A 27,503-nucleotide genomic window follows, 5' to 3' on the forward strand; every position below is an offset into this window, starting at 1 on the left:
GAGGCTGAAGAAATTTGGCTTGTCACCAAAAGCACTCACAAACTTCTACAGATGCACAATTGAGAGCATCCTGTCGGGCTGTATCACCGCCTGGTACAGCAACTGCTCCGCCCACAACCGCAAGGCTCTCCAGAGGGTAGTGAGGTCTGCACAACGCATCACCGGGGGCAAACTACCTGCCCTCCAGTACCCCTACACCACCCGATGTCACAGGAAGGCCATAAAGATCATCAAGGACAACAACCACCCGAGCCACTGCCTGTTCACCCCGCTATCATCCAGAAGGCGAGGTCAGTACAGGTGCATCAAAGCTGGGACCGAGAGACTGAAAAGCAGCTTCTATCTCAAGGCCATCAGACTGTTAAAAAGCCACCACTAACATTGAGTGGCTGCTGCCAACACACTGACTCAACTCCAGCCACTTTAATAATGGGGATTGATGGGAATTTATGTAAAATATATCACTAGCCACTTTAAACAATGCTACTTAATATAATGTTTACATACCCTACATTATTTATCTCATATGTATAGTATAGTACGTATAGTATGTATAGTACGTATATACTGTACTCTATATCATCTACTGCATCTTTATGTAATACATGTATCACTAGCCACTTTAAACTATGCCACTTTGTTTACATACTCATCTCATATGTATATACTGTACTCGATACCATCTACTGCATCTTGCCTATGCCGCTCTGTACCATCACTCATTCATATATCTTTATGTACATATTCTTTATCCCTTTACACTTGTGTGTATAAGGTAGTAGTTTTGGAATTGTTAGTTAGATTACTCGTTGGTTATTACTGCATTGTCAGAACTAGAAGCACAAGCATTTCGCTACACTCGCATTAACATCTGCTAACTATGTGTATGTGACAAATACAATTTGATTTGATTTGATAAAGTTATAGCCCCAGACCCATTGATCGCTCTGTTTGGTACAGCTGTACTCCACTCAATATTTATTTTAGGCTTAACTACCTACACTGCTTGTAATGACTATATGTTGTCTTCTTATACATGTACCACCTAATAGTGTTTTGTTTTATTTTGTGTATGTGTGAGTTAAGATTTGTTTTGTCCTCTAAATTGGCCATCCCATTCAACAGTACAATGAATGTCAATGATTGTATTGCTGTCTTTTTTTATATTGGAAAATAATAAACATATTATTAAAAAAAAGAGAATGGCTCCTGGCTGTGTACAGGAGTCTGGGAATGCAACGCTACTCTCCTTTGACTATGTTTTGGATGGGGAGGCAGGGAGGGAGAGAGGGAGCAATTGAGGGGCAAATCAAGCAGTATAGAGATAGAGGTATAGGAAGATGGGAGGAGGGAAAGTAGTGGAGAGTGGGGTGGCTATTCTTTAGTTGTCAACTGGCCATGCAAACTCCTGCCCTCCAGGACACCTACACCACCTGATGTGACAGGAAGGCCATAAAGATCATCAAGGACAACAACCGCCTGAGCCACTGCCTTCATCCCACTATCATCCAGAAGGCGAGGTCAGTACAGGTGCATCAAAGCTGGGACCGAGAGACTGAAAAACAGCTTCTATCTCAAGGCCATCAGACTGTTAAACAGCCATCAATAACAATGAGTGGCTGCTGCCAACATACTGACTCAAATCTCTAGCCACTTTAACAATTAAATTGGATGTAATAAATGTATCACTCGTCACTTTAAACAATGCCACTTTATATAATGTTTTCATACCCTACATTACTCATCTCATATGTACAGTATATACTGTACTCTATACCATCTACTGCATCTTCCCTATGCCATTCGGCCATCGCTCACCCATATATTTTTATGTACATATTATCTTATCCATTCCTTTACACTTGTGTATATAAGGTAGTTGTTGTGAAATTGTTAGATTACTTGTTAGATATTACTGCATGGTCGGAATTAGAAGCACAAGCATTTCGCTACGCTCGCATTTGCTAATCATGTGTATGTGACCAATAAAATTTGATTTGAAAAATAACTATCTGAAAGCCAAGCCTCCAATCTGATAGGCTGCCACCTTTACAATATATTATTAAAAAGGTCAAAAATGTAACCCCTCCCATCACAAATAGTTTCAGGTTTGAACCTTTACACAGGGGTTCCTCGAAGACCCTTTTCAGAACTTGAAAGGTTCCGCCGGTGTGGCGGCGGGTTCTTGCCGGCACCTTGATAAATAGTTATTAAAGTAAGAGAGGCAGACTTTCCCTCCTCCAAGTTGTGGAGTGTCCCAAATGGCACCCTATTCCCTGTGTAGTGAACACAAAGAAAAAAAAAGCAGGTCAAAAGCAACACACTTTATAGGGAATAGGGTGCCATTTAATTGGGATGAATGACAGTAGAGGCCTAATCCTGATTTTACTTATGCAGGAAATTAAAAGTTAGGCCTGTGATATATTAGAAATTGTGTAAAAGAATTAGTCAATTTAAATGGTCATATAATTATAAATACAGTTTTTACAGGTTTTTATATGTTAACAGACCATGAATGTAAAAAATTATTGAAAGCTGTGAATGCTATTATATGAAACAAAATTTCATTGTGCTCCCAAAATATATGTGTCTGCTCCTAAATTGTTCAAAAAAAATAAATTAATGTTACTCACGAGTTCTTTGAGAAGGGTGAAGGTTCTACTGTATGTGGAGCCATCACTGGAGCTCTTCAATGGTTCTTTACAGTTCACAAAATGTAGAATATTTTTGGGGCGTGGTTTGCGCACAAATCTTTGTGTCATTCCAATGTATCTAATGTGTTGTGTTATGCCACTATATATCTTACAGTATCTTACAGTATCTGACTATGGCCAGTGAAAGTGTCTTGTGAAAGACTTACGTATGGCCTTGTCAACTGAGAACGGTTGACTGAAACAGTCAGTAGTTCTCAATTCTCTCCTCAGGGACCACCAGATGTTCCAGAGATAGCTCACTTAATTAAATGTGCCAGTTAACACAATAATAACACCTATGGAATTTGAGCAATATAATATGGCTGACCAGAATCAAAAACCCTGTATGGTTCTTCAGAAAGATCTACCAAGAACCTTTCAGATTGAGAAAGGTTCCTTTATAGAACCTTCTCCATAAAGGATATATAAAGAACCATAAAATTGTTCTACATAACTGTACATATCATGATAAACCTTAAACCCAGACCAAAGAGCCCAAACTCCCACCGACCTCAGAACACCATTTTTAAATGCGTGTTATGCACTTGTTATTCTCTGAAGAGAAGCACATTTTCCTTCACTTCACAATGTTTTTTTCCCGGGTTTCCGTGCCAAAAATGTTTGTCACCTTTTTGGGCCTTAACCGGCCTCACTGCCTCACATGTACATCCAATTAAAACTTGATTCAACTATGTTAAATTTAGCCCTCCATAGCGACTGCCTAGTTGCATCTGAAATGACACCCTATTCCATATCAGTGTCTGTGTCCCTCTATAAAAAAATGCTGGGTTAAAAACAACCCCGTGCTGGGTATATAATGGACAGAACACATGTTGGGTTATTTTGACCCAGCCAATTGGGTTGTTTTCATTGAAGACTGGAGGCGTGGCTTAGTATGGGATAGTTATTTTTGGTCACACGTGAGAGTAAATGTCATTATATTTCATCTGTTCTGTCTGGCTGTCTCTACACTTCTGCTTTCAGAATACAAAGATCGCATAGAAAAGACAGGTGGAGACACACAAAAGTTGCATAGTGGTGTCACGACGTCTGCCGAGGTCGGTCCCTCTCCTTGTTCGGGCGGCGTTCGGCGGTTGACGTCACTGGTCTACTAGCCATCGCCGATCCACCTTTCATTTTCCATTTGTTTTGTCTTGTTTTCCCGCACACCTGGTTTGCATTCCCTCATTACTCATCTTGCATATAATCCTCTGTTTCCCCCCATTCCCGTCTATGTGTGGAATTGTTATGTGTAAATGTATGTGTACTCCAGGCTGGTTTGCGCTGGGTTATTGTAAACAGTGTGTGTTTAGTTTTCTAACCCGTGTGTGCTTTGTTCGCCTCAATAAAGGGCTCCGTTTGCTACGCATTTCTGTTCTCCTGCGCCTGACTTCCCTGCCGCCAGTTACGCACTCCTTTACAGAATTCCACACCCGAATTATGGAGTCAGCAGGAGCAGGTACCCCTGGTAGCGGAGTCGAGGAGCTGCTTCACATCTCGGCGCTGCCATGGACCGCATCGACCGGGTCGTCCAGACGATGGACCGCAGGGAGAGACAGGGAGTCCCTACAGCGCCCCCACCAGCACAACAGGGGTCTCCACTACTCACCCCCTCCGCACCTGGTTCCAGTGGGATTCGTCTCGCACTTCCCAGGGAGTACGATGGGACGGCCGCACTCTGCCAGGGTTTCCTGCTGCAGCTGGATTTATACCTGGCGACCGTTTACCCGGCTCCCTCGGGCCGTGAGAGGGTGTCCGCCCTCGTCTCGTGCCTCGCAGGGAAAGCTCTGGAGTGGGCCAACGCTGTGTGGGGAGATGGAGATATGGCGCTGGACCACTTCGAGGATTTCACCCGCCGCTTCCGGGCCATCTTCGACCGCACACCCGAGGGTAGAGAGTCTCTTCCACCTGAGGCAGGGGACGAGGAGTTCGCGTTTGACTTTCGGACCCTGGCCTCCAGCGCTGGATGGAACGACAGGGCCCTGATCGACCACTATCGCTGCAGTTTGCACGAGGACGTCCATCGGGAGTTGGCATGCAGGGACACCACACTCACATTTGACCAGCTGGTGGATCTGTCCATTCGGCTGGATAACCTGCTGGCTAACCTGCTCCCCAGCACCACCGCTCCGATAACATGGAGCTGGGGGGTACGGACCTCACAGGGTAACACCTGGTCCGGGTCGGGTCAGAGAGGTGTGGGGGGCTGCCTTAATCAACAGCCATGTCATCAGTGCCCAGGGAACAGTGGTTTAACTGCCTTACTCAGGGAGAGAACGATTTTTGTCAGCTCGAGGATTTGATGCAGCAATCTTTTGGTTACTGGCCCAAAGCTCTTACGCGGCTACCTGCCGCCATGTACAGTTGAAGACGGAAGTTTGCATACACCTTAGCCAAATACATTTAAGCTCAGTTTTTCACAATTCCTGACATTTAATCCCAGTAAATATTCCCTGTTTTAGGTTAGTTAGGATCACCATGTTATTTTAAGAATAATAGTAAAGAGAATGATTTATTTAAGCTTTTATTTCTTATATCACATTCCCAGTGGGTCAGAAGTTTACATACACTCAATTAGTATTTGGTAGCTTTGCCTTTAAATTATTTAATTTGGGTCAAACATTTCAGGTAGCCTTCCACAACATTTCCACAATAAGTTGAGTGAATTTTGGCCCATTCTTGCTGACAGAAATGGTGTCAATGAGTCAGGTTTGTAGGCCTCCTTGCTCGTGCACACTGTTTCAGTTCAGCCCACAAATGTTCTATAGGATTGGAGGTCAGGGCTTTGTGATGGCCACTCCAATACCTTGACTTTGTTGTCCTTAAGCCATTTTGCCACGACTTTGGAAGTATGCTTGGGGTCATTGTCCATTTGGAAGATCCATTTGCGACCAAGCTTTAACTCCCTGATTGATGTCTTGAGATTTTGATTCAATATATCCACATAATTGTCCCACCTTATGATGCCATCTATTTTGTGAAGTGCACCAGTCCCTCCTGCAGCAAAGCACCCCCACAACATGATGCTGCCACCCCCGTGCTTCACAGTTGGGATGGTGTTCTTTGGCTTGCAATCCTTCCACTTTATCCTCCAAACATAACGATGGTTATTATGGCCAAATAGTTATATTTTTGTTTCATCAGACCAGTGGACATTTCTCCAAAAAGTACGATCTTTGTCCCCATGTGCAGTTGCAAACCGTAGTCTGGCTTTTTTTGGAGCAGTTTCTTCTTCCTTGCTGAGCGGCCTTTCAGGTTATGTCGATATTGGACTCGTTTTACTGTGGATATAGATACTTTTGAACCTGTTCACTCCAGCATCTTCACAAGGTCCTTTGCTGTTGTTCTGGGATTGATTTGCACTTTTCGCACCAAAGTACATTCATCTCTAGAAGACAGAACGAGTCTCCTTCCTGAGCGGTATGACAGATGCGTGGTCCAATAGTGTTTGTACTTGGGTACTATTGTTTGTACAGATGAACGTGGTACCTTCAGGCATTTGGAAATTGCTCCCAAGGATGAACCAGACTTGTGGAGGTCTACAATGTTTGGCTGATTTCCCCATGATGTCAAGCAAAGAGGCATTGAGTTTGTAGGTAGGCCTTGAAATACATCCACAGGTACACCTCCAATTGACTCAAATGATGTCAATTAGCCTATCAGAAGCTTCTAAAGCCATCATTTTCTGGAATTTTCCAAGCTGTTTAAAGGCAGAGTCAATTTAGTGTATTTTTAACTTCTGACCCACTGGAATTGTGATAAGAGAAATATTCTGTCTGTAAACAATTGTTGGAAAAATTACTTGTGTCAAGCACAAAGTTGATGTCCTAACCGACTTGCCAAAACAATAGTTTGTTAACAAGAAATGTGTGGAGTGGTTGAAAACGAGTTTTAATGACTCCAACCTAAGTGTATGTAAACTTCCAACTTCAACTGTAGATGCATGATGTGTTCGGAATTCCATGATACAAAATCTGCATGAACTGTCAAGTCTAGACACGGCCTTGTATTGTTTTCACATATTAAGGTTGGGCACTGAAGTATATGAAAGCCACACCCCTAATAGGTATTGCCTCGTGAAAATAACATATGTATTACATTAAAAAAGACCCAGCTGCTGAGTCAACCCAGCATGAAAACCCAACTGATGGTTAAATTAAGCCATGTTTGAAAAATCGGTTTATTTTCAGGACGCATTGGCCTATTGAGGGCATGGCTTTAAGATGGTTATTTTTGGCCACCTGTGAGAGTAAATGTCATTGTTGTTCATCATGTTAAGTTTGCACACTGCAAATTCCAATGTCCTATATTTTTGCACATGACATATTTCAATGTACATTTTATAACATTATTTAAGCATTATAACAAAGTGGTGACTCTTGCAACATTAGGATATGGCTTTTATGATGCTTACACACTTGTGTAAGCATCATAAAATCTACACAAGTGTCTGTGCTCAACCTTAACATGCGATAATAATACAACAGAACATGAACCGGAATGACATTTGCGCTTACAGGTGGCCAAAAATAACTAGCCATGCCCCTACTAAGCCACGCTTCCAGTCTTCCATTCTTACCCGGTGGGTTATTGCTCAATAAGCCAGAATTAGTAACCCAACAACCCAATTTAGTGACCTAACTGGCTGGATTAAAATAACCCAACATGTGTTCTGTCCAATATTTACCCATATTGGGTTGTTTTTAACGCTGCATTTGTTTGAGTGTAACGGCACCCTATTCCCTAAATAGTGGACTTCTTTTGACCAAGTCTCAAAGGGCTCTTGATTTGAATATGTTTTTGTGGTTGCTACAATATGAAGAAAGACAGAAAAGACATTGAATGCCATGTGGGGCGGCAGGGTAGCCGGCAGGGTAGCCTAGTGGTTAGAGCATTGGACTATCAGCCGAAAGGTTGCAAGTTCAAGTCCCCGAGCTGACAAGGTACAAATCTGTTGTTCTGCCCCTGAACAGGCACTTAACCCACTGTTCCTAGGCCGTCATTGTAAATAAGAATTTGTTCTTAACTGACTTGCCTAGTTAAATAAAGGTCAAATAAATAAAATAAAAATGTACCGTTGTCGAAGTAGATGACGGTTGAGTTCCTGGAGACACTAGGGTCAAAGTTGGCCATGAGAGGGGCGATATACTGGGTGGCCGTCAGCATTCTGTGGACCACGTCCCCTGTGTAGATGAACCCTGAGTGAGGGGGAAACATACAGCAGATATTACTCATTAAATACAATAGGCGCCACAACACAACAATCCGCATGTTCATGTCATGTTCCCAGGCTAAGTTTCCTTCTCTGTCTGACACTCAAACCATACACACATACAGTACAAACACTAGCAATTACTCTCACGGTTAGAGCGTTGGCCCAGTAACCAAAAGGTCACCAGTTTTGAATTGAGCAAGGCATATAACCCTAATTGCTCCAGGGTTGCTGTTGATAATGGCAGAGTCTGGACGTGGTCCCACTCTCCACGGGTGTCTCAGGGAGAGTGGGGATATGCCAAAAACACATTTCCAATTCACACGTGAAAAAGGACAAATATAAGCATAATGTTTGAAGTCCCTTGCAAAATCTTTTCAACCTCCTGAGGGAGAAGAGGCACTGTTGCGCATTCTTCATGACTGTGTGCGTGTGTGTGGCCCATTTTAAGTTGTATATTTCAGTGATCCAATACGGAATATAGTACACTTATCTTAATTTGGTTGTAATCTAGAGGTTAGAAAAAATATCTAGATCCTCTATGAGGCTGTGGAGGGATCCAAGTTGTGGATTTAAAAGAAAACATGAATCATCAGCGTACAGTATCATCATATCACTTATTGTCTGCTTTTTCTTCACTCTGCGGTCCAACTCCCAAACTGTCTCAATTTGTTTTTCTTTTTTTCTATCGTGTTATTGACTGTATGTCTGTTTATTCCATGTGTAAGTCTGTGTTGTTGTTTGTGTCGCTCTGCTTTGCTTTATCCTGGCCAGGTCGCAGTTGTAAATTAGAACTTGTTCTCAACTGGCCTACTGGTTAAATAAAGGTGAAATATATATATATTTTTAAATTGGGTTGAGGGAGATTGTGGAGGCTAGGTCATCTGATGCAGCACTTCGTCACTCTTCCTTCTTTGTCAAACAGCCCTTAAACAGCCTAGAGGTGTGTTGGGTCATTGTTCTGTTGAAAAACAAATGATAGTCCCACTAAGCGCAAACCAGATAGGATGGATCGCTGCAGATTGCTGTGGTAGCCATGCTGGTAAATTATGCATTGAATTCTAAATAAATCCCAGACAGTTTCACCAGCAAAACACCCCCACACCATCACGCCTCCTCCTCCATGCTTCACGGTTGGAACCACACATGCGGAGATCATCCGTTCACCTACTCTGCGTCTCACAAAGACACAGTGGTTGGAACCAAAAATCTAAAATTTGGACTCATCAGACAAAAGGACAGACTTCCACCAGTCTAATGCCCATTAGGCATGTTTCTTGGCACAAGTAAGTATCTTCTTCTTATTGGTGTCCTTTAGTACAGTAGATGTGACTTTGCAGTAATTCGACCATGAAGGCCTGATTCACGCAGTGTCCTCTGAACAGTTGATGTTAAGATATGTCTGTTACTTAAACTCTGAAGAATTTATTTGGGCTGCAATTTCTGAGGCTGGTAATTCTAATGAACTTATCCTCTGCAGCAGAGGTGACTGTGGGTCTTCCTTTCCTGTGGCGGTCCTCATGAGAGCCAGTTTCATCATAGTGCTTTATGGTTTTTGCAACTGCACTTGAAGAAACTTCAAAAGTTCTTGACATTTTGCTTATTGGCTGACCTTCATGTCTTAAAGTAAAGACGGACTGTCGTTTCTCTTTGCTTTTTGAGCTGGTCTTGTTATAATATGAACTTCGTCTTTTACCAAATAGGGCTATCTTCTGTATACCATCCCTACCTTGTCACAACACAACTGATTGGCTCATACGCATTAAGTATAGAAATTCCACAAATTAATTTAACAAGGCACACCTGTTAATTGAAATGCATTCCAGGTGAAGCTGGTTGAGAGAATGCCAAGAGTGTGCAAAGCTGTCATCAAGGTAAAGAGTGGCTACTTTGAAGGATCTCAAATATTAACCAGGGTTCCCGAGTGGCGCAGTGGTCTAAGGCACTGCATCTCAGTGCTAGAGGTGTCACCACGTCCCTGGTTCGAATCCATTACATCTGGCTGTGATTGGGAGTCCCATAGGGTGGTGCACAATTGGCCCAGTGTTGTCCTGGTTTGTCTGGGGTAGACTATCATTGTAAATAAGAATTTGTTCTTCACTGACTTGCTTAGGTAATTAACGGTTACAAAATTGTTTAAAACTTATTTAGCTACTACATGATTCCATGTGTGTTATTTCATAGTGTTGATGTCTTCACTGTTATTCTACAAGGTAGCATTTCTATGTTGAAGATGACATTTTTTTCCCCCATACACCATCCAGTTTGCTTAATTTGTATAATATATTAGACTTGATCTTTCTTGAATAAGTTCCTCCTCCTCCTTGCTTTTTGTTTTTCCTCTAAATTATTATGAGCCTCTATGGTACAGTTTTTATCACTTTTGTTTTAGAGATGAGTAATGAATTGCATGGCCTCTAAAGCCACATTTAAACGTTTCCCATATAATAAGGGGATTTGCTGTACCCATGTTAAGTCAGTTATAAATTCCTCTGTCCTAGTTAAAAGCAAGTTATCATCCAATGGGCCTTGATTACATTTCCAACATCCTCACCCACGTGGAAATTCAGTAAGAGTAATGTATATGCCAATTATGCAATTTATGTGTCCTTACAAACAGCATTAACGATAAATATATACAGTATGTCTGCTGAGCACACCATACTCAATCAACACAAAGTAGACCTGCATAATTTACTGCTTATCAGCCAGTTGCCATTGTTATTGATGTACCCCTGTGAAACAAAAAGTCCTGGCTATTCATCTTAAGGAAATATTCTTTACATAGAGGGGTACATTAACATTGATGATGCCAGAAACAAAAAAAAATTAAATTCTGTGACAGAGAGGTATAGCAAAGTCAGCTGCTGTGAAGATGCGTTAAATAAATCAAAATGGCTGCATGTCCTCATCTTCCCTTTCCTTCTTGCTTTTTTTTTTTTTTGGGGGGTGCCTAACAGCGATTTGAGACTGAAACTTTGACAGTAAAAACCACAGAGACAAATAGCTAAAAAAGCATTCCTAAAAGGTCACACATAGCTGCAGTCAATTCACTGCCACTTTGTGTCATCATGTGTCTTCAACAACAGCTGTAAAAAAAAAAAAAAAAAAAAAAATACATCACGAGAAAGGCCAAGAGCACAGTCCCTCCCAGTGAGGAATCAATTATGTTCTTAAGGACCTCACAGTCAAGTGTAGACCCCACTCAGTACAGTGGGTGTGTGTATATCTGTGTGCCCCCACCAGTGCAGTCAGCAGAACTCAGAACTGTGGAGATATGGGAGAACAGGAGGATAGAAGTAGGAGAGGAGCAGGGGGAGCGGGGGGGGGAGTTGAGTCTACCTGGCCATGGAGGAGGGGATGATAGGAGGTGGATGAGGTGAGGAGGAGGAGGAGTTGAGTCTATCTGGTCTTGGAGGAGGGGAGGATGAGAGGTATTGAAGTAGGAGAAGAAGGGGAGGAGGAGTAGGAGGAGGGGAAGTTGAGTCTACCTGGCCTGTGTTTGTCTCCAGTTGGCATACCTGTGGGCCTACTAGGTAAATATGGATGAGGGTGGGTGAGAGAGAGAGAGCCAGACATTCAAGGAAAGGAGAGAGAGGAGATTGAGAGGGGAGGGGGGATATAGTAGTCTACCTAGCCTTATCCTTTCATCTAACTGCTCTTGAATGATTGCTTTCTCTCTCTTTCTCTTTCTCTCCCTCTCTCTCTCACACAACACACTGGGGGAGTTTGACACCAAATGATTTAACTCCGACTCAATCGTTGCATTCCATCAGCTCTAGTGTTTACCCAACAGCAGCCCAAATATGTACCTTATCTAACTTTCCTTTTCTACGCCACACCTTGTTTCCCCCATCTTTCTCTCTTTTCTTTCTTTCTATCTAGAAACAGCACATAGGGGCCCAGACTAAGAAGTACAGTGCAGGCCTGCATCATAACCACACAATGACCATCAGGGACACACACAAACACGCACACTTTCACGCACACACACACACGCTTCTATGTTAAATGCTGTAAAGCTGTTAGGAGACTTTTGGCTCTGTGCCTGCTTCTCTGGGTAAATGAGAGAGACTTTTCTAACAATCTATTGCGAACAGAAAAACAGCCACCCGACAGCCTGGAAGAAATCAGTCAGTCTCTCAATACGCTTAAGAACAGACACCCAGAAAGAGAGCCATTCAATAGGAAAGCGGAATACCTAGTCAGTTGTGCAATTGAGTGCATTCAACTGAAATATGTCTTCCTGCATTTAACCCAACCACCTCTGAATCGGAGAGGTGCAGGGGGGCAGCTTTGATGGACATCATTGGTAGCCAGGGGGAAGTTGTTATGGGGGTTAACTGCCTTGCTCAAGGGCAGAACCACAGATATTTCCACCGTGCTAACTCTGGAATTTGAACACTCAACCTTCTGGCTACTGTCCCAACGCTCTAACCGCTAGGCTTTCTGGCAGGCAAACTTGTTATGGCCATCACTTTAAGGAGGGGGACTGGACAGTAGATGATGAACGATTCAGCCAGGACAATTGGTAGCCGAATGAAAAAGTGAAAAAGAGGGAGTGTGAGAGACGGAGAAGGCAGAGAGAGAGAGGCGGAGAGAACGGGATAGAGGGTGAGAAAGAGAAAGAGAAAGAGAAAGAACAAGAAAGAAAGAGAGAGTAAGTGAGAGATGGAGAGACAGACACGGAGACAATGCCAAATAGAGAGGGGGTAGAGGTGAAACAAGGAGATTGTTCCATTTTCAGCCCTGTTTATATATTCTGGTATCAGGGAGTACTGTTCTGTATATACTGGAGGAATCATTACCACAACCTCTTGACCAGCCGTTCTACTTTATTGGACATTCTGTCCAAACAAGCTAGTTGTTTCTCCATACTGAGCCTATGTTAGTTCTGGAGAGATTTAAGAATTTAAAACAGCTGTCTGGAACAGTGAGCAGCCAGGATAGAAGGAACACATGCACACAGATACGCACACACATATATGTCCGTCACAAACATCTGCAGTGTATCTGGCCATTATCTTGGCTTATCTCCAAACAGCGGCAGAGAAAACCACCTCTTCAATTAAGATAGAGGCTGTCCTCATTGTCCCTGTGTAGTCAAAATGACAGGGGCTTATGACACGCATAGAGAAGGCCAGACAGGAGGAGAGGAGAAACAACTGGTCTCACTACTGTCTCCCCACTGGGCACATACTGGTTGAATCAACATTGTTTCCACATCATTTCAATGAAATTACCTTGAACCAATGTGGAATAGACGTTGAATTGATGTCTGAGCCCAGTGGGTGCATACTGAGTGACCACCTTGTGTCTTTTTCCTTCCTCTGTATGCCTGTCAGTGTGCACGTGGGTGTGACTGGAAGAGGATTTAATTAAGTGTGTGTGTGTGTGTGTGTGTGTGCGTGTGTGTGCGTGTGTGTGTGTGCATGCGTGCGTGTGCGTATGTGTTTACTATCTGCCTTGTTGTTCCACTGCATCCCACACACTCCTCTGGGGCTTCTCTGACGAGCATCTACATCAGCCCTGTGGCATCCCCATGAAACAAAGTATTTAACCAAAATGTGCCTGGAGAAAAACAGAGACGACAAGCCTAATACTTGTGCACAGAGGAATCTGGGGTGAGGGTGAAATGTGTGTGTATCCGTATGGGCTGTTTATGTCAGGGGTGCTGTCCTAGTAAAGACACCACACAGCTGCATTTCTACCGTGGCTCTCTCTGGCAGCTGGGGTTACAGAGGGATCAGATCGCATATCACCACTCTGCTTGTGTCTCAAATGACACCCTATTCCCTATATGGTGTGCTACCTTTGACCAGGGCCCATAGAGCTCTGGTCAAAAGTAGTGCACTATATAGGAAATAGGGTGACATTTGGAACACATATTCTGACAGACAGTGCCTGTCGTTACCGCTACAACCTCCAACCGCCAGACGCTGCTCAACGCTTGGCCCTGACAGCACCAGCAACACTTTATAGAACAACAACACCTCTTTTGTTACGTCTGTTATGAGGTGATTCATATCAAAGAGTTGACGCAACACATCATGTCACGACACCACGCCTTATGTCACTTTGTTTTGTGTTGTCATGTGATTTATTTCAATGTGTCAAATCAAATCAATTGTCATTTGTCAAATGTGACGAATACAACCTTACAGTGAAGTGCTTATTTACAAGCCCTTAACCAACAATGCAGTTTAAGAAGAATACCTGTTTAGAAGCCTCTTGGACCTAGACGTGCGCTCCGGTACCGCTTGCCGTGTGGTAGCAGATAGAACAGTTTATGACTAGAGTGGCTGGTGTCTACCACCGCCTGGTATAGAGGTCCTGGATGGCAGGAAGCTTGGCCCCAGTGATGCAGTGGGCCCTAGGCACTACCCTCTGTAGTGACTTGGGGTCGGAGGCCGATCAGTTGCCATACCAAGCAGTGATGCAACCCGCCAGGATGCTCTCGATGGTGCAGCTGTAGAACCTTTTGAGGATCTGAGGACCCATGCCAAATCTTTTCAGTCTCCTGAGGGGGAATAGGTTTTGTCGTGCCCTCTTCACGACAGTCTTGGTGTAATTGGACCATGTTAGTTTGTTGGTAATGTGGAGGCTAAGGAACTTGAAGCTCTCAACCTGCTCCACTGCAGCCCTGTTGATGAAAATGGGGGCGTGCTCAGTCCTCCTTTTCCTGTAGTCCACAATCATCTCCTTTGTCTTGATCACGTTGAGGGAGAGGTTGTTGTCCTTGCACCACACAGTCAGGTCTCTGACTTCCTCCCTATAGGCTGTCTCATCGTTGTCGGTGATCAGGCCTACCACTGTTATGTCATCTGCAAAATTGATGATGGTGTTGGAGTCATGCCTGGCAACGCTGTCATGAGTGAACAGGGAGTACAGGAGGGGACTGAGTACACACTCCTGAGGGGCCACCGTATTGAGGATCAGCGTGCGAATGTGTTGTTACCTACCCTTACCACCGGTGGGCAGTCCGTCAAGAGGTCCAGGATCCAGTTGCAGAGGGAGGTGTTCAGCCCCAGGGTCTTTAGCTTAGTGATGAGCTTTGAGTGCGCTGTGGTGTTGAACGCTGAGTTGTAGTCAATGAATAGCATTCTCACATGGGTGTTCCTTTTGTCCAGGTGGGAAAGGGCAGTGTGGAGTGCAATAGAGATGGCATCATCTGTGGATCTGTTGGGGAGGTATGCAAATTGGAGTGGATCTAGGGTTTCTGGGATAATGCTGTTAATGTGAGCCATGACCAGCCTTTCAAAGCACTTCATGGCTACAGACGTGAGTGCTACGGGTTGGTAGTCATTTAGGCAGGTTACCTTAGTGTTATTGGGCACAGGGACTATGGTGGTCTGCTTGAAACATGTTGGTATTACAGACTCAGACAGGGAGAGGTTGAAAATGTCAGTGAAGACACTTGCCAGTTGGTCAGCGCATGCTCGGAGCACACGTCCTAGTATTCCGTCTGGCCCTGCGGCCTTGTGATAGTTGACCTGTTTAAAGTCCTTACTCACATCAGCTGCAGAAAGCATGATCGCACTGTTGTCCGGAACAGCTGAGTCTCTCATGCATGTTTCAGTCTTACTAGCCTCAAAGCGAGCATAGAAATAATTTATCTCCTCTGGTAGGCTCGTGTCACTGGGCAGCTCTCGGCTGTGCTTCCCTTTGTAGTCTGTAATAGTTTGCAAGCCCTGCCACATCCGACGAGTGTCAGAGCCAGTGTAGCACGATTCGGTCTTAGTCCTGTGTTGACGCTTTACCTGTTTGATGGTTCGTCGATGGGCACAGCGGGATTTCTTATAAACTTTTGGGTAAGAGTCCCGCTCCTTGAAAGTGGCAGCTCTACCCTTTAGCTCAGTGCGGATGTTGTCTGTAATCCATGGCTTCTGGTTGGGGTATGTACGTATGGTCACTGTGGGGACGACGTCCTCGATACACTTATTGATGAATGCAGTGACTGATGTGGTGTACTCCTTAATGCCAACGGAAGAATCCCGGAATGTATTCCAGTCTGTGCTAGCAAAACAGTCCTGTAGTTTAGCATCTGCTTCATCTGACCACTTTTTTATTGATCGAGTCACTGGTACTTCCTGTTTTAATTCGATCTTGTATGCAGGAATCAGGAGGATAGAATTATGGTCAGATTTGCCAAATGGAGCGTGAGGAAGAGCTTTGTACGCGTGTGTGGAGTAAAGGTAGTCTTCTTTCCCCTCTGGTTGCACATTTAACATGATGGTAGAAATAAAGTAAAACGGATTTAAGTTTCCCTGCATTAAAGTCTCCGGCCACTAGGAGCATGGACAAACTACAAGGAGACAGAATGTGTCTCCTTCCTGAGCGGTATGACGGCTGCGTGGTGCCATGGTGTTTATACTTGCGTACTATTGTTTGTACAGATAAACGTGGTACCTTCAAGCGTTTGGAAATTGCTCCCAAGGATGAACCAGACTTGTGGAGGTCTACAATTTTCTTCTGAGTTCTTGGCTGATTTCTTTTGATTTTCCCATGATGTCAAGTAAAGAGGCACTGAGTTTGAAGGTAGGCCTTGAAATACATCCACAGGTACACATCCAACTGACTCAATTGATGACAATTAGCCTATCAGAAGCTTCTAAAGCCATGACATAATTTTCTGGAATTCTCCAAGCTGTTAAAAGGCACAGTCAACTTAATGTATGTAAACGTTGTAAACAAATTGTGATACAGTGAATTATAAGTGAAATAAGCTGTCTGAAAAATGACTTGTGTCATGTACAAAGTAGACTTGCCAAAACTATAGTTTGTTTACAAGAAATTTGTGGAGTGGTTGAAAAACGAGTTTTAATGACTCCAACCTAAGTATATGTAAACGTCCGACTTCAACTGTATGTCTCCTCTCATAGACCTACACCATGCCACACTGATGGAAAGGTCAACACTCACACGAAGATAACACGATTACAATGGAGAGAAGTGTACAGTTGGAGAAGGGCAGGCCCAGGAGGGGAAAAGGCTAGCTAAATGGATTGATAGGCTGGGAGGTGGAGCAGTAGTGGATGGAGAGGGGAATGAAGGGAGGGGTAGACGCTGAAACGGATGGGTTTGAGCTCGGATTTACAGAGGCAGAGTTCTGGGACCTGCCGTTCCTCCTCTCCTCCATCACACTGTCTCTGTCTGAAGGACTCTTTATCTCCTCTGGGCTAGCTGCTAGCTGCTAACAGCCTCTATACTGTATGTGTCCCATATGGCACCCTTTCCCCTTTATAGTCCCAAAAGTTGTGCACCACATAGGGAATAAGGTTCCATTTGGGATGCACCCCTATTCATCTCTCATCACCACAACACTGATCTGGCTGTTCCATGCTTTACAAGCTAGCTCTGAGGTAGTGGGATATACTGTAGCTAGGGAGGAACATTCACTTTGCCCAATAATAGTAATTTGTCCTATAAAGGTCAATAATAAATCAAGAAAATGATATATTCGGATGATGATGATGATGATGATGATGATGATGATGATGATGATGATGATGATGATGATAATAATCATAATGATGATGATGCTGATTTATATTTCTACCAGTATTGTAACAGTCTAATGTGAGCAGACGTTGTTGGAATAGTTGGGTATGGTTTACTCATGACTCTCTGATGTGATAATTGCCACTGCAGACGTTGTGGTTTCACCCTCATTCTCAGTGGAAAATACTCCTCATCCTCCCTCCTCCCTAGTGCTGTTGGAACATTTACTAACACACTCGCCTCTTTTCTAACGTGTCTGACTCGCTCTGGTCTGTTGCACACATGCTTGCACACACACTTGTTCATACTGTCATATCACTCCTAATACACACGTACGTATATCAATAGGTTATTATTACAGCACTTGGCAGTGTAGGTCATTTTCCAAGTCCAAACCCTGGTCTGGTTTTTCCCTGCAACGCGCCCCTGTGGGCCCTGGTCAAAAGTAGTGCACTATGTAGGGAATATGGTGCCATTTGGGATGCATCCCAGGACTGGTTGGTATTGCTGAGTGTTGGGGACTGGGAGTGGTGGTGCCCCCAAGTCTAGCAGGCTGGCCCTTGATGCTGAGTGTTGTAGGTGGTTGTGTACCAACTGCCTGGAGGACTTGTGCTGAGGGCTGTTGGTGGTTTTGTACTGCGGTCTGTGTCAGACGAGGGTTTTCAATCCTCCCTCAGCTCGTTTGGCTGGGCTGGCAGTAACTTCCCAGTCTACAGACTGAGGAGGCAAGATAAACATGGCGCCGGAGGGGATGGCTGCCGTTTTATGGGCTCTTAACCAACTGTGGTATTTTATTTTATTTATTTGTAACTTATTTTGTACATAATGTCGCTGCTACCAACTCCTATGATCTAAAAGAGCTTCTGGACATCAGAACAGTGATTACACACCTTGAATTGGAGAAATCATTTTTCTTCAATGAGTCAGACTAGAGGGATTTACTCCAGACACCCGAACAGGCCCTCATCTCCATCATTAGCAGTAGGAAGAGACTAAGGTTTTGCAAAAGGAGATCGGGGTGCCTTGTGAGGATCAGGCGACGAGTTGCTAATCTGCCTGTGCCATCGGTAATATTGGCCAACGTACAAACACAGGATAATAAAATGGACAAACTAACAGGATGTATATTTTACCAACGGGACATTAAAGACTGTAATATCTTATGTTTCACCGAGTCATGGCTGAACGACGACATGAACAACATACAGCTGACGGGTTATACACTGTACTGGCAGGATAGAATAGCAGCCTCTGGTAATAAAGGGGTGAAATTCTATGTATATTTGTAAACAACACCTGGTGCACGATATCTAAGGAAGTCTCGAGGTTTTGCTCGCCTGAGGTAGAGTATTTCATGATAAGCTGTAGACCACACTATCTACCTAGAGAGTTTTCATCAATATTCTTCGTAGCTGTCTATTTACCATCATAAACCGATGCCGACACTAAGACCGCTCTCAATGAGCTGTATAAGGCCATAAGCAAACAGGAAAACGCTCATCCAGAGGCGGCGCTTTCAAGGAGCGGGACTCTAACCCGGAAGCTTATAAGAAATCCCGCTATGCCCTCCGACAAACCATCAAACAGGTATAGCGTCAATACAGGACTAAGATGAAATCGTGCAAAACCGGCTCGGGCACTCGTTGGATATGGCAGGGCTTGCAAACTATTACAGACTACAAAGGGAAGCACAGCCGAGAGCTGCCCAGTGACACCAGCCAACCAGACAAGCTAAATGACTTCTATGCTTGCTTCGAGGCAAGTAACACTGAAACATGCATGAGAGCATCAGCTGTTCCAGATGACTGTGTGATCACGCTCTCCGCAGCCGATGTGAGTAAAGCCTTTAAACAGGTCAACAATCACAAGGTCACCAGAACGTGTACTCCGAGCATGCGCTCGGCAAGTGTCTTCACAGACATTTTCAATCTCTCCTTGTCGGACTCTGTAATACCAACATGTTTCAAGTAGACCACCATAGTCCCTGTGCCCAAAAACACTAAGGTAACATGCCTAAATGACTACCAACCCATAGCACTCACATCTGTATCCATGAAGTGCTTGAACGGCTGGTCATGGCTCACATCAACACCATTATCCCAGAAACCCTAGATCCACCCCAAATTGCATACCTCCCCAACAGATCCACAGATGATGCAATCCCTATTGCACTCCAGATTGCCCTTTACCACCTGGACAAAAGGAACTCCTATGTGAGAATTCTATTCATTGACTACAGCTCAGCGTTCAACAACACAACGACCTCAAAGCTCATCACTAAACTAAGGACCCTGGGACAAAACACCTCCCTCTGCAACTGGATCCTGGACTTCCTGACAGACTGCCCGCCTAGTTAAGGGTAGGTAACAACACATCCGCTATGCTGATTCTCAACACAGGGGCCCCTCAGGGGTGCGTGTTCGGTCTCCTCCTGTACTCCCTGTTCACTCATAACTGCATGGCCAGGCACGACTCCAACACCATCATCAAGTTTGCTGACAACACAAGAGTGGTAGGCCTGATCACCAACAACGATGAGACAGCCTATAGGGAGGAAGTCAGAGACCTGACTGTGTGGTGCAAGGACAACAACCTCTCCCTCAACGTGATCAAGACCAAGGAGATTGTGGACTACAGGAATCAGAGGACCGAGCACACCCCCATTCTCATCGACGGAGCTGTAGTGGTGCAGGTTGAGAGCTTCAAGTTCCTTGGCCTACACATCAACAACAAACTAACATGGTGCAAGCACATCAAGACAGTCGTGAAGTGGGCACGACAAAACCTTTTCCCCCTCAGGAGACTGAAAATATTTGGCATGGGTCCTCAGATCCTCAAAAGGTTCTACAGCTGCACCATCGAGAGCATCCTGACGGGTTGCATCACTGCCTGGTGTTGCAACTGATTGGCCCCCGACCGCAAGGCACTACAGAGGGTAGTGCGTCCGGCCCAGTACATCACTGAGGCCAAGCTTCCTGCCATCCAGGACCTCTATACCAGGCGGTGTCAGAGGAAGGCCCTAAAATTCTCTGCTGCCGCACAGCAAGCGGTACCGGAGCGCCACGTCTAGGTCATCTAATCAAATAACTACCCAGACTATATGCATTGCCCCCCCCTTTTACGCTGCTGCTACTCTCTGTTATTATCTATGCATAGTCACTTTAATAACTCTACCCTACATGTACATAATCTCCTCAATTACCTCGACTAACCAGTGCCCCGCACATTGACTCTGTACCGGTGCCTCTTGTATATTGCCTCGCTATTGTTATTTTACTGATGCTTTTTAATTATTTGTTACTTTTATTTATTCCTTATTTTTTTGTATTTTTCTTAAAACTGCATTGTTTGTTAAGGGCTTGTAAGTAAGCATTTCACTGTAAGGTGTTGTATTCAGCACATGTGAAAAATTACATTTGATCTGATTTGAAAATAACCTGTTTGACCCTTTGCAGCATCCCTTTACAGCATCTCAGACACACACACAAACACAAACAGCAGTGACACAAACAGCTAACACAAAATCAAAGACACAAGCGCTCAAACACACCGTTATCTACAGTTTCGCCAGAATAAATGCTACTGTCCACCAGATAATGATTTCTCTAAACTCATTACATACTCTTCTCAGCCGTGGAACAATAAGTGAACGGCTGTTCACAGGATTGGTTAACTCTGGAGACTACATTGGTGTGTAGAGAGTTAGGAGGTAAATCAACCTTTAACTTCCTTGCACCCTATGTTTTAGAATTATGTCCAAAAGACGTTTCGATTGGATGCTTAGATGTCCCTCGGGCAATTCAGACAGCTGTCTGAGTATTTTTATAACAAATACTATATATTTTTTAATTTAACTGTGTTTTGTATCTTAATGTGTATTTAATGTGTGTATATATCTATACCTGCCTATTGATATGTTTGTTTTTGTATCGTGCGGGGCTCATTTGCAAAAGAGACATTAGTCTCAGTATGACTTAATAAAAGGTTAATAATGATAATATGCAATGTATAATTCCAATGCTAAGCAAAAAAAATGAAAGCCAAGCACACACACACACACACACACACACACACACACACCATTCCCCCTCTGCTCGCATCAATTCCATCTCCCTCAATCACATCAACACTGTAGCTCAGGAAGAGGTTGTTCACTTACCACCAGTTGCTACGGTGAGATCACGCAGGAAATGTCCATAGAAGGGAAAATCGAAGGAAAGATTTACTCTCTGCATGAAAAAAACAAACAAACACAGATGACGCAGGTCAGAAAGAGAGCTCCGAAAAGACAGAAAAAGACTCACTAGGATTAAACTTCAGTCAGAGAAAGAAGGTGTAGACAAAGAGGCACTCGGGAGAGACAATTCCCAAGCTCTACCTTTTTCAGTCCTTGTGGTAGTTGACTTTAAATTTGACCACAAGCCAAGTTGTGAATTGTTTTCAATCAAATGTAAAACTCCCAGGATAAAATACACCATTGTGGTTATGAAAAGAAAGCATTTATGAGTTTCATAGACCTTCCTGAAGTTTGATGAAACATGTTTCCCCAATGGAAAACCTTTTTTTCCCCCAAGGGCAGACTCAGCCAGGAGCTCGAACATAAAAGTAGATGTATTTGTCAGTCATTTTTCAATAACATTTTCTGTTCAAAACAAGATTAGTACTAAAATGTATTGATAAGAACCAGCAAAAAAAGCCTGAATGAGCTGACTACAGTATATTCCTAGTAAGGTATAACATTTATAGATTTCTGAATTCATATGCTATTTGGATTTTACAGTCTACCACACTGTTTGGTACTATTACTGTGTTAGACAGAGTAACTGAATCGATTACAGTGACAAGGTGAATGTTTACAGCACTGCTTCGAGGCAGCAGGACACTACACTCACTTGAGTCACTATACAGGACTCTACCGTGGTATGTGTCCCAAATGGCACCCTATTCCCTAGTGCACTTCTTTTGATCACGGCCCACTCGGGTCAAACGTAGGGCACTGTGTAGGGAATAGGATGTCATTTGGGACGTATACATGTTGCTTCTATAGCATATGCTTGGGTATGATAGAGAATAGAGAGCATAACTCCATGGCAAACGCAGCTGCATGATCCAGGATTCAACCAGGGGAAGTAATGCTGCGGCCCCACCACAGTCAATTACTATGACTAAACACAGTCTTTCAACAGCCGAGCTTCTCTGCTTCATTTTGATGAACTCGACCTCTGTGGGTTTTTATTTTTTATTTTTATTTTTACGAACCTATTGACTGACTATGCTATGTGGGTATTCCAACACGCTGGGACTGGCACAACATAGTGCCAGAAATCAACACTACACATACTGAGACATATTTCTGCCACCCCTAGCCCCCTCATGGTGTCCTCTGTGGGTGTCTCACAAATGGCACCGTATTTCCTATATAGTGCACTACGTTTGACCTATGGGCTCTGGACAAAAGTAGTGCCCTGCACACTGAAGGTCCTTGTTTGGTCTGAATGGGGTTTGGTACCGCCGGCTGGGCTGGCTGGCACTGATATCCCCAGGCCAAATGGCCCGTGCCTGATGTGATGTAGCGCTCAGTTTAGCCTGTTTCCCTCCCTATCCTCTCCTCTCCTGCCTCAATGACCATTCACTTTCAAATGACAGATGGGAGGAAAGAGGGGAGCATTTATGTCCAGCATCAACATATTGATTCTCTGGACACAGCCAGAGTCTGAGCGTACTGTATGTCCCAAATAACCCTATTCCCAATGTAGTGCACTACTTTCAACCAGGGCCAATAGTTCAATGGTAGTGCACTATGCAGGGAAGAGGATGCCATTTGGGACACAACCTGAGAAAACTTCCCAATCCCACTTCACTGTGGAAGAAGAAGAAAAGCTGCCCTCTTCAGATAAAAGGGAAACTGTGCCCCAGTTTGTATATTTCAATCCATCATCTAGTGATTGAAGGTGGTTGGGGAGAATACACAATGTGAAACTCAATTTTGTGTCTTTATTTGTTGTGGTTGGGCCACTGTTCCATTGTTTCCCCGGTTACACTTTTATAAGTGACTTCATCCACTCTCCTCCCTCTTGTCATTGCCACCCTTTTCTCTGTCTCCTGACCATACAAGGACCAGTGATGCAAAGCCCAAAGTATCTGGGAGACCTCAGCATTATGCACCTCACACGGTGCACCTGTTCGTGCAGAGGTAGTGTGCTCCGGAGTGAAGCTTTTCTAGGTAGAGATCTAGGATCTCCCCCCAATCCTAACCTTAACCATTAGTAGGGGAATGCAAAACTGACCCAAGATCAGCGTCTAGGGGCAATTTCACCCTACTGCTGCAGGCGTTCATCTCCCCCTGCAGAGTCTGACCAATGCCCCAAAACATGTCCAATTGATGCCAGTCTATATGATATCATACAACTTCAAGGTGTCTACACTTTTAATCAGAATCTGAGAGGAAGGTTGTCTTACCGCAGCTTGCCTGTGAGTGTTGGACAGGATGCCATGGATCTTCACCTTATCCTTGTCCATCTGGTCAACGTTTACCCACAAGTCTTTGCTCATGGGGTCCGTGGGGCCGTAGGTCTTCGATGTGTAGTAGTTGTGATCTGTGTCCTCCTGTTGGACACAAAACAAAAGCACTGATTGGTTACACTTCATTTGGAGTATCCCTTTACAGACGGTCTATAGAAGTTCTATTAGAACCCGATACGAAAAGCATCCATTCAATAAGTTTACCATTTGGTCGACAGCAAGATCGTAAGAGACGAGAGTTGTTGCTCGTAGTGTGTGATTTAAGAAAGGCACAGCGCTCAAACGTGGTTGGGCAGGGAGGGATAGTAGTGAATGAGAGTGGATGTAACCCTGTGCCTAGGGTGACTGATTCAAATAGAGCCTCTGCTCCTCCATGTACATTAACTCAGCTGTATGACGTGACGTGCTGTAGCAAGAGAGGGACATCTCTCTCTCTCTCCTCTTTTCTATCCCGTGCTCTCTCTCTCTCTCTCTCCTCTTTTCTATCCCGTGCTCTCTCTCTCTCTCTCTTCCTTTGCTGCTCAGACCCTAACAGACTAAATCAAATCTCTCCTCTGCACACATTCTGTCCGAGGCAATTTCCAAACCCAGACAAATTCTTTCCAAACTTGAATTTGAATTTAGGCATCCACTCAACAATCTCTGGATGTATTGTTATTGTGCAGTACATATCAAATTCATATAGACTATCACTAACAACCATGGAGTAGTATTATTATAGAGGATTCATTTATAGAAAGTTATTCCTACATCTCATTAGGAGATATCAGCTTTATTTCATTTTTTACTCCTTTCCCTACCCAATTGGTAGTTCCAGTCTCGTCCCATCGAAGCAACTCAGATTCGGGAGAGGGGAAGGTCAAGGAGTCCGCTGCGCCACTCGGGAGCCCCAGAATTCAGCTTTTCAATTAACATTACTTTTGCTGACAGGTACTGTCTATGGAACAATAAGGTTGTGTAGGCTTGCATGGCTTTTGAATATTATCTGCATAAGACATGGAAGACTAGTCTGAAATGATAAAGGTTATAGTTAAATGTGTGACTACGATTGCAATTGAGTAAAAACTGTAGAACTGAATTAGTATCCTTGATACCTTGGAACAATGATATTGTATAGGCTGGAGAGAGGAATGTGTGTGTGTGTGTGTGTGTGTGTGTGTGTGTGTGTGTGTGTGTGTGTGTGTGTGTGTGTGTGTGTGTGTGTGTGTGTGTGTGTGTGTGTGTGTGTGTGTGTGTGTGAGTGTGTGAGTGAGTGAGTGTCTGTGTTCTGTAGGCTTCTTCACTCAGAAGTGGTCGTAATGGCAGCTAATCAAATTAGGACAGCCAGAAAGCATGACTTCCTGCACTCCTAAAAGCCTGGCCCATAGGTTAATGGAGTGAAAAAGGCCCGTTCACGTTTTTTAACGGACACATTCATGAGAGCTTTTACGAGCGATGTGGACGCTGCACGACTCATTTTACTGTTTCCTGTATGGAGTAACCCGAACGCCCTGCACTGGACCCATATCTCTGTCTGCGTCCCAAATGGCACGCTATTTTGTATATAGTGGACTTCTTTTGACCAGGGCCCATATAGGGGATAGGGTGTCATTTGGGACAGACCCTGTAACAGCTGGTAGAACATTTTTTTTAATGGGACATCTTCTCTGGGCCTCTCGTAAACCCCAAATACAAAATATTGCCTATCATCCCCTGGCCAATAGTAGTGTAATATAAATGGAATAGGGTGCCAAAAGGGTGGAATAGGGTGGAATAGGGACGTAACAAGATGTTTTCGACTATAGACAAGTGAAATGTTGCTTACAAAGACACCGTAACCAGTCTCTCCAAATGACAAGTCAGCAGACATCATGCCAAACATAGAAAACATCTTAGAAAATATGCTGAATCTCTACTTTGAACTTTGATAATATTCAGCAGCTTTGGAAGTTGCCCAATTGTGCTGCTTGGAGAGAGAGAGAGGAGGTTTTTCAACTGACCTCTATCAGACTGATAAGTAGGACATGCTGAGCTTTGTGCTTCCTCTGATAATATAAACATTGTGGTGTGTGTGTGTGTGTGTGTGTGTGTGTGTGTGTGTGTGTGTGTGTGTGTGTGTGTGTGTGTGTGTGTGTGTGTGTGTGTGTGTGTGTGTGTGTGTGTGTGTGTGTGTTTCACTGAGGTGGGCTAATCAAAGAGCTGTGAGAAACACTACATGAACTAAACCAACACAAATAACTATTTCATTGAAAATAAACACTTCATATTATTTTCCTTGGAGAACAGTAATCTGAAAGATGTGTGGGCCTCAATACAACCCACACTGTAATGCTAGAGTGTAGAATAGAATAGAGAGAGACTGTTCTGGCTTTACGTAGCCCTAGTGGGATTAATACATATTAAAACCTCTTAATTCAAGCTAGGCATCACAGATGGGATATTGCTTTTGATTAATTGGTCGACCTTAAACACACGTCACCAAAGATGTTGAATCGCATTTGCGAGCGACCCGTGCAGACAAAGCTTGTTAGGAAAACAAACACCCTGTAGTAGCCAGTCAGGCTTACGCAGCAGATTTGTTTTGGGGGTTCGGAAACAAGGACGCTTGTAAAACAAAAGAAAACGAGTACTGCTAGACACAAACAGAGCCTTGTTACGTTTCCTACTAATCAGCACAAGATGTGTTGGCTATTTCAGGCCATCTTTGGAGAGGCGGAGAGGATGGAAGGAGGGAGGAACTCCTTGGAGGTAAGAGGGGGCCAGCTGGCTGTTCTCGCCCCAGTTTCCCCTCCCCTTCCCTAGGGTGGAGGGATCAGAGGGTTGGGAAGACTGCCATCCTCCAGCTGGGCGTCAGGGGGAGGCAAAGAGGGACGCTGGATGCCAAGGTCAGAGAGCAGAGACACGAGGGGGTACATAGACGGGGTGGATGGGAATAGGTTCAAAAGGCCATGGGAAAGATGGCGGAGCATTTGAGCCATTAATTTGAACCAGAATTCCTATGTACTGTTTGTTATATTGTGTATGCCCGCAGGCTGAGAAATATATATATCCTGACAGATAGAAGGGGAGAGGAAGGAAGGGTGGGTGGGTTGGAAGGATTGGTTGAGTTGAGGTGACTGGAAGATGGATGGATGATGGGAGAGAGAGAGGAAAGAGAGATTGAAACCCAACCAGTCAAACCTGAATACATTCCCTACTCTGTCCATCACAGCCCAGAAACAAGATGAAGAAAATATATATAGTCAATGTCGGTGTGTCACTGACATCGAATCCAGTTTCGCGGTTGTATAAATTCAGAATTTATGAGGCACACAAATAAACCCACATACAGTATGCTGTATGAGTTGCATTCAGTGAACCAAACAATCTCTAATTCACTTTCCAATTTAATGTTTGAGGCATTTACTCAAGTTCTTTATACCAATGTTTTACATTTCAGAATGCCTCTGTCATCTCTAAGAGATTCTGACAAAGATATGTATTGCCATGCTGGGGGATTGCTCCAAGCATTTCAGCAAAGTAAAAGAAGCTGAGACGTTAGAGAAATATTTCTCAGCCAGACATTTACCTGTGGGTATAATCACTTAGCTCAGACC

The 27,503-nt window shown here is 44.0% G+C and overlaps 1 protein-coding gene across 3 annotated transcripts in view; it reads right to left on the minus strand.

Moving 5' to 3' along the window:
* LOC112215648 (plexin domain-containing protein 2) overlaps nucleotides 1-27,503 on the minus strand; it is a 208,812-nt gene that overhangs the window by 105,684 nt on the left and 75,625 nt on the right. For all 3 annotated transcript variants that reach the window (XM_042299153.1, XM_042299154.1, XM_024374850.2), the window contains exons 3-5: nucleotides 23,866-24,012; nucleotides 21,566-21,635; nucleotides 7,769-7,891 (exon numbers count right to left, since the gene is read on the minus strand). In XM_042299153.1, coding sequence (XP_042155087.1) covers nucleotides 7,769-7,891; nucleotides 21,566-21,635; nucleotides 23,866-24,012 — 340 coding nt within the window. The remainder of the gene's footprint in view (nucleotides 1-7,768; nucleotides 7,892-21,565; nucleotides 21,636-23,865; nucleotides 24,013-27,503) is intronic.

Source organism: Oncorhynchus tshawytscha, linkage group LG16 (assembly GCF_018296145.1).
Source record: "Oncorhynchus tshawytscha isolate Ot180627B linkage group LG16, Otsh_v2.0, whole genome shotgun sequence".
NCBI lineage: Eukaryota > Metazoa > Chordata > Actinopteri > Salmoniformes > Salmonidae > Oncorhynchus > Oncorhynchus tshawytscha.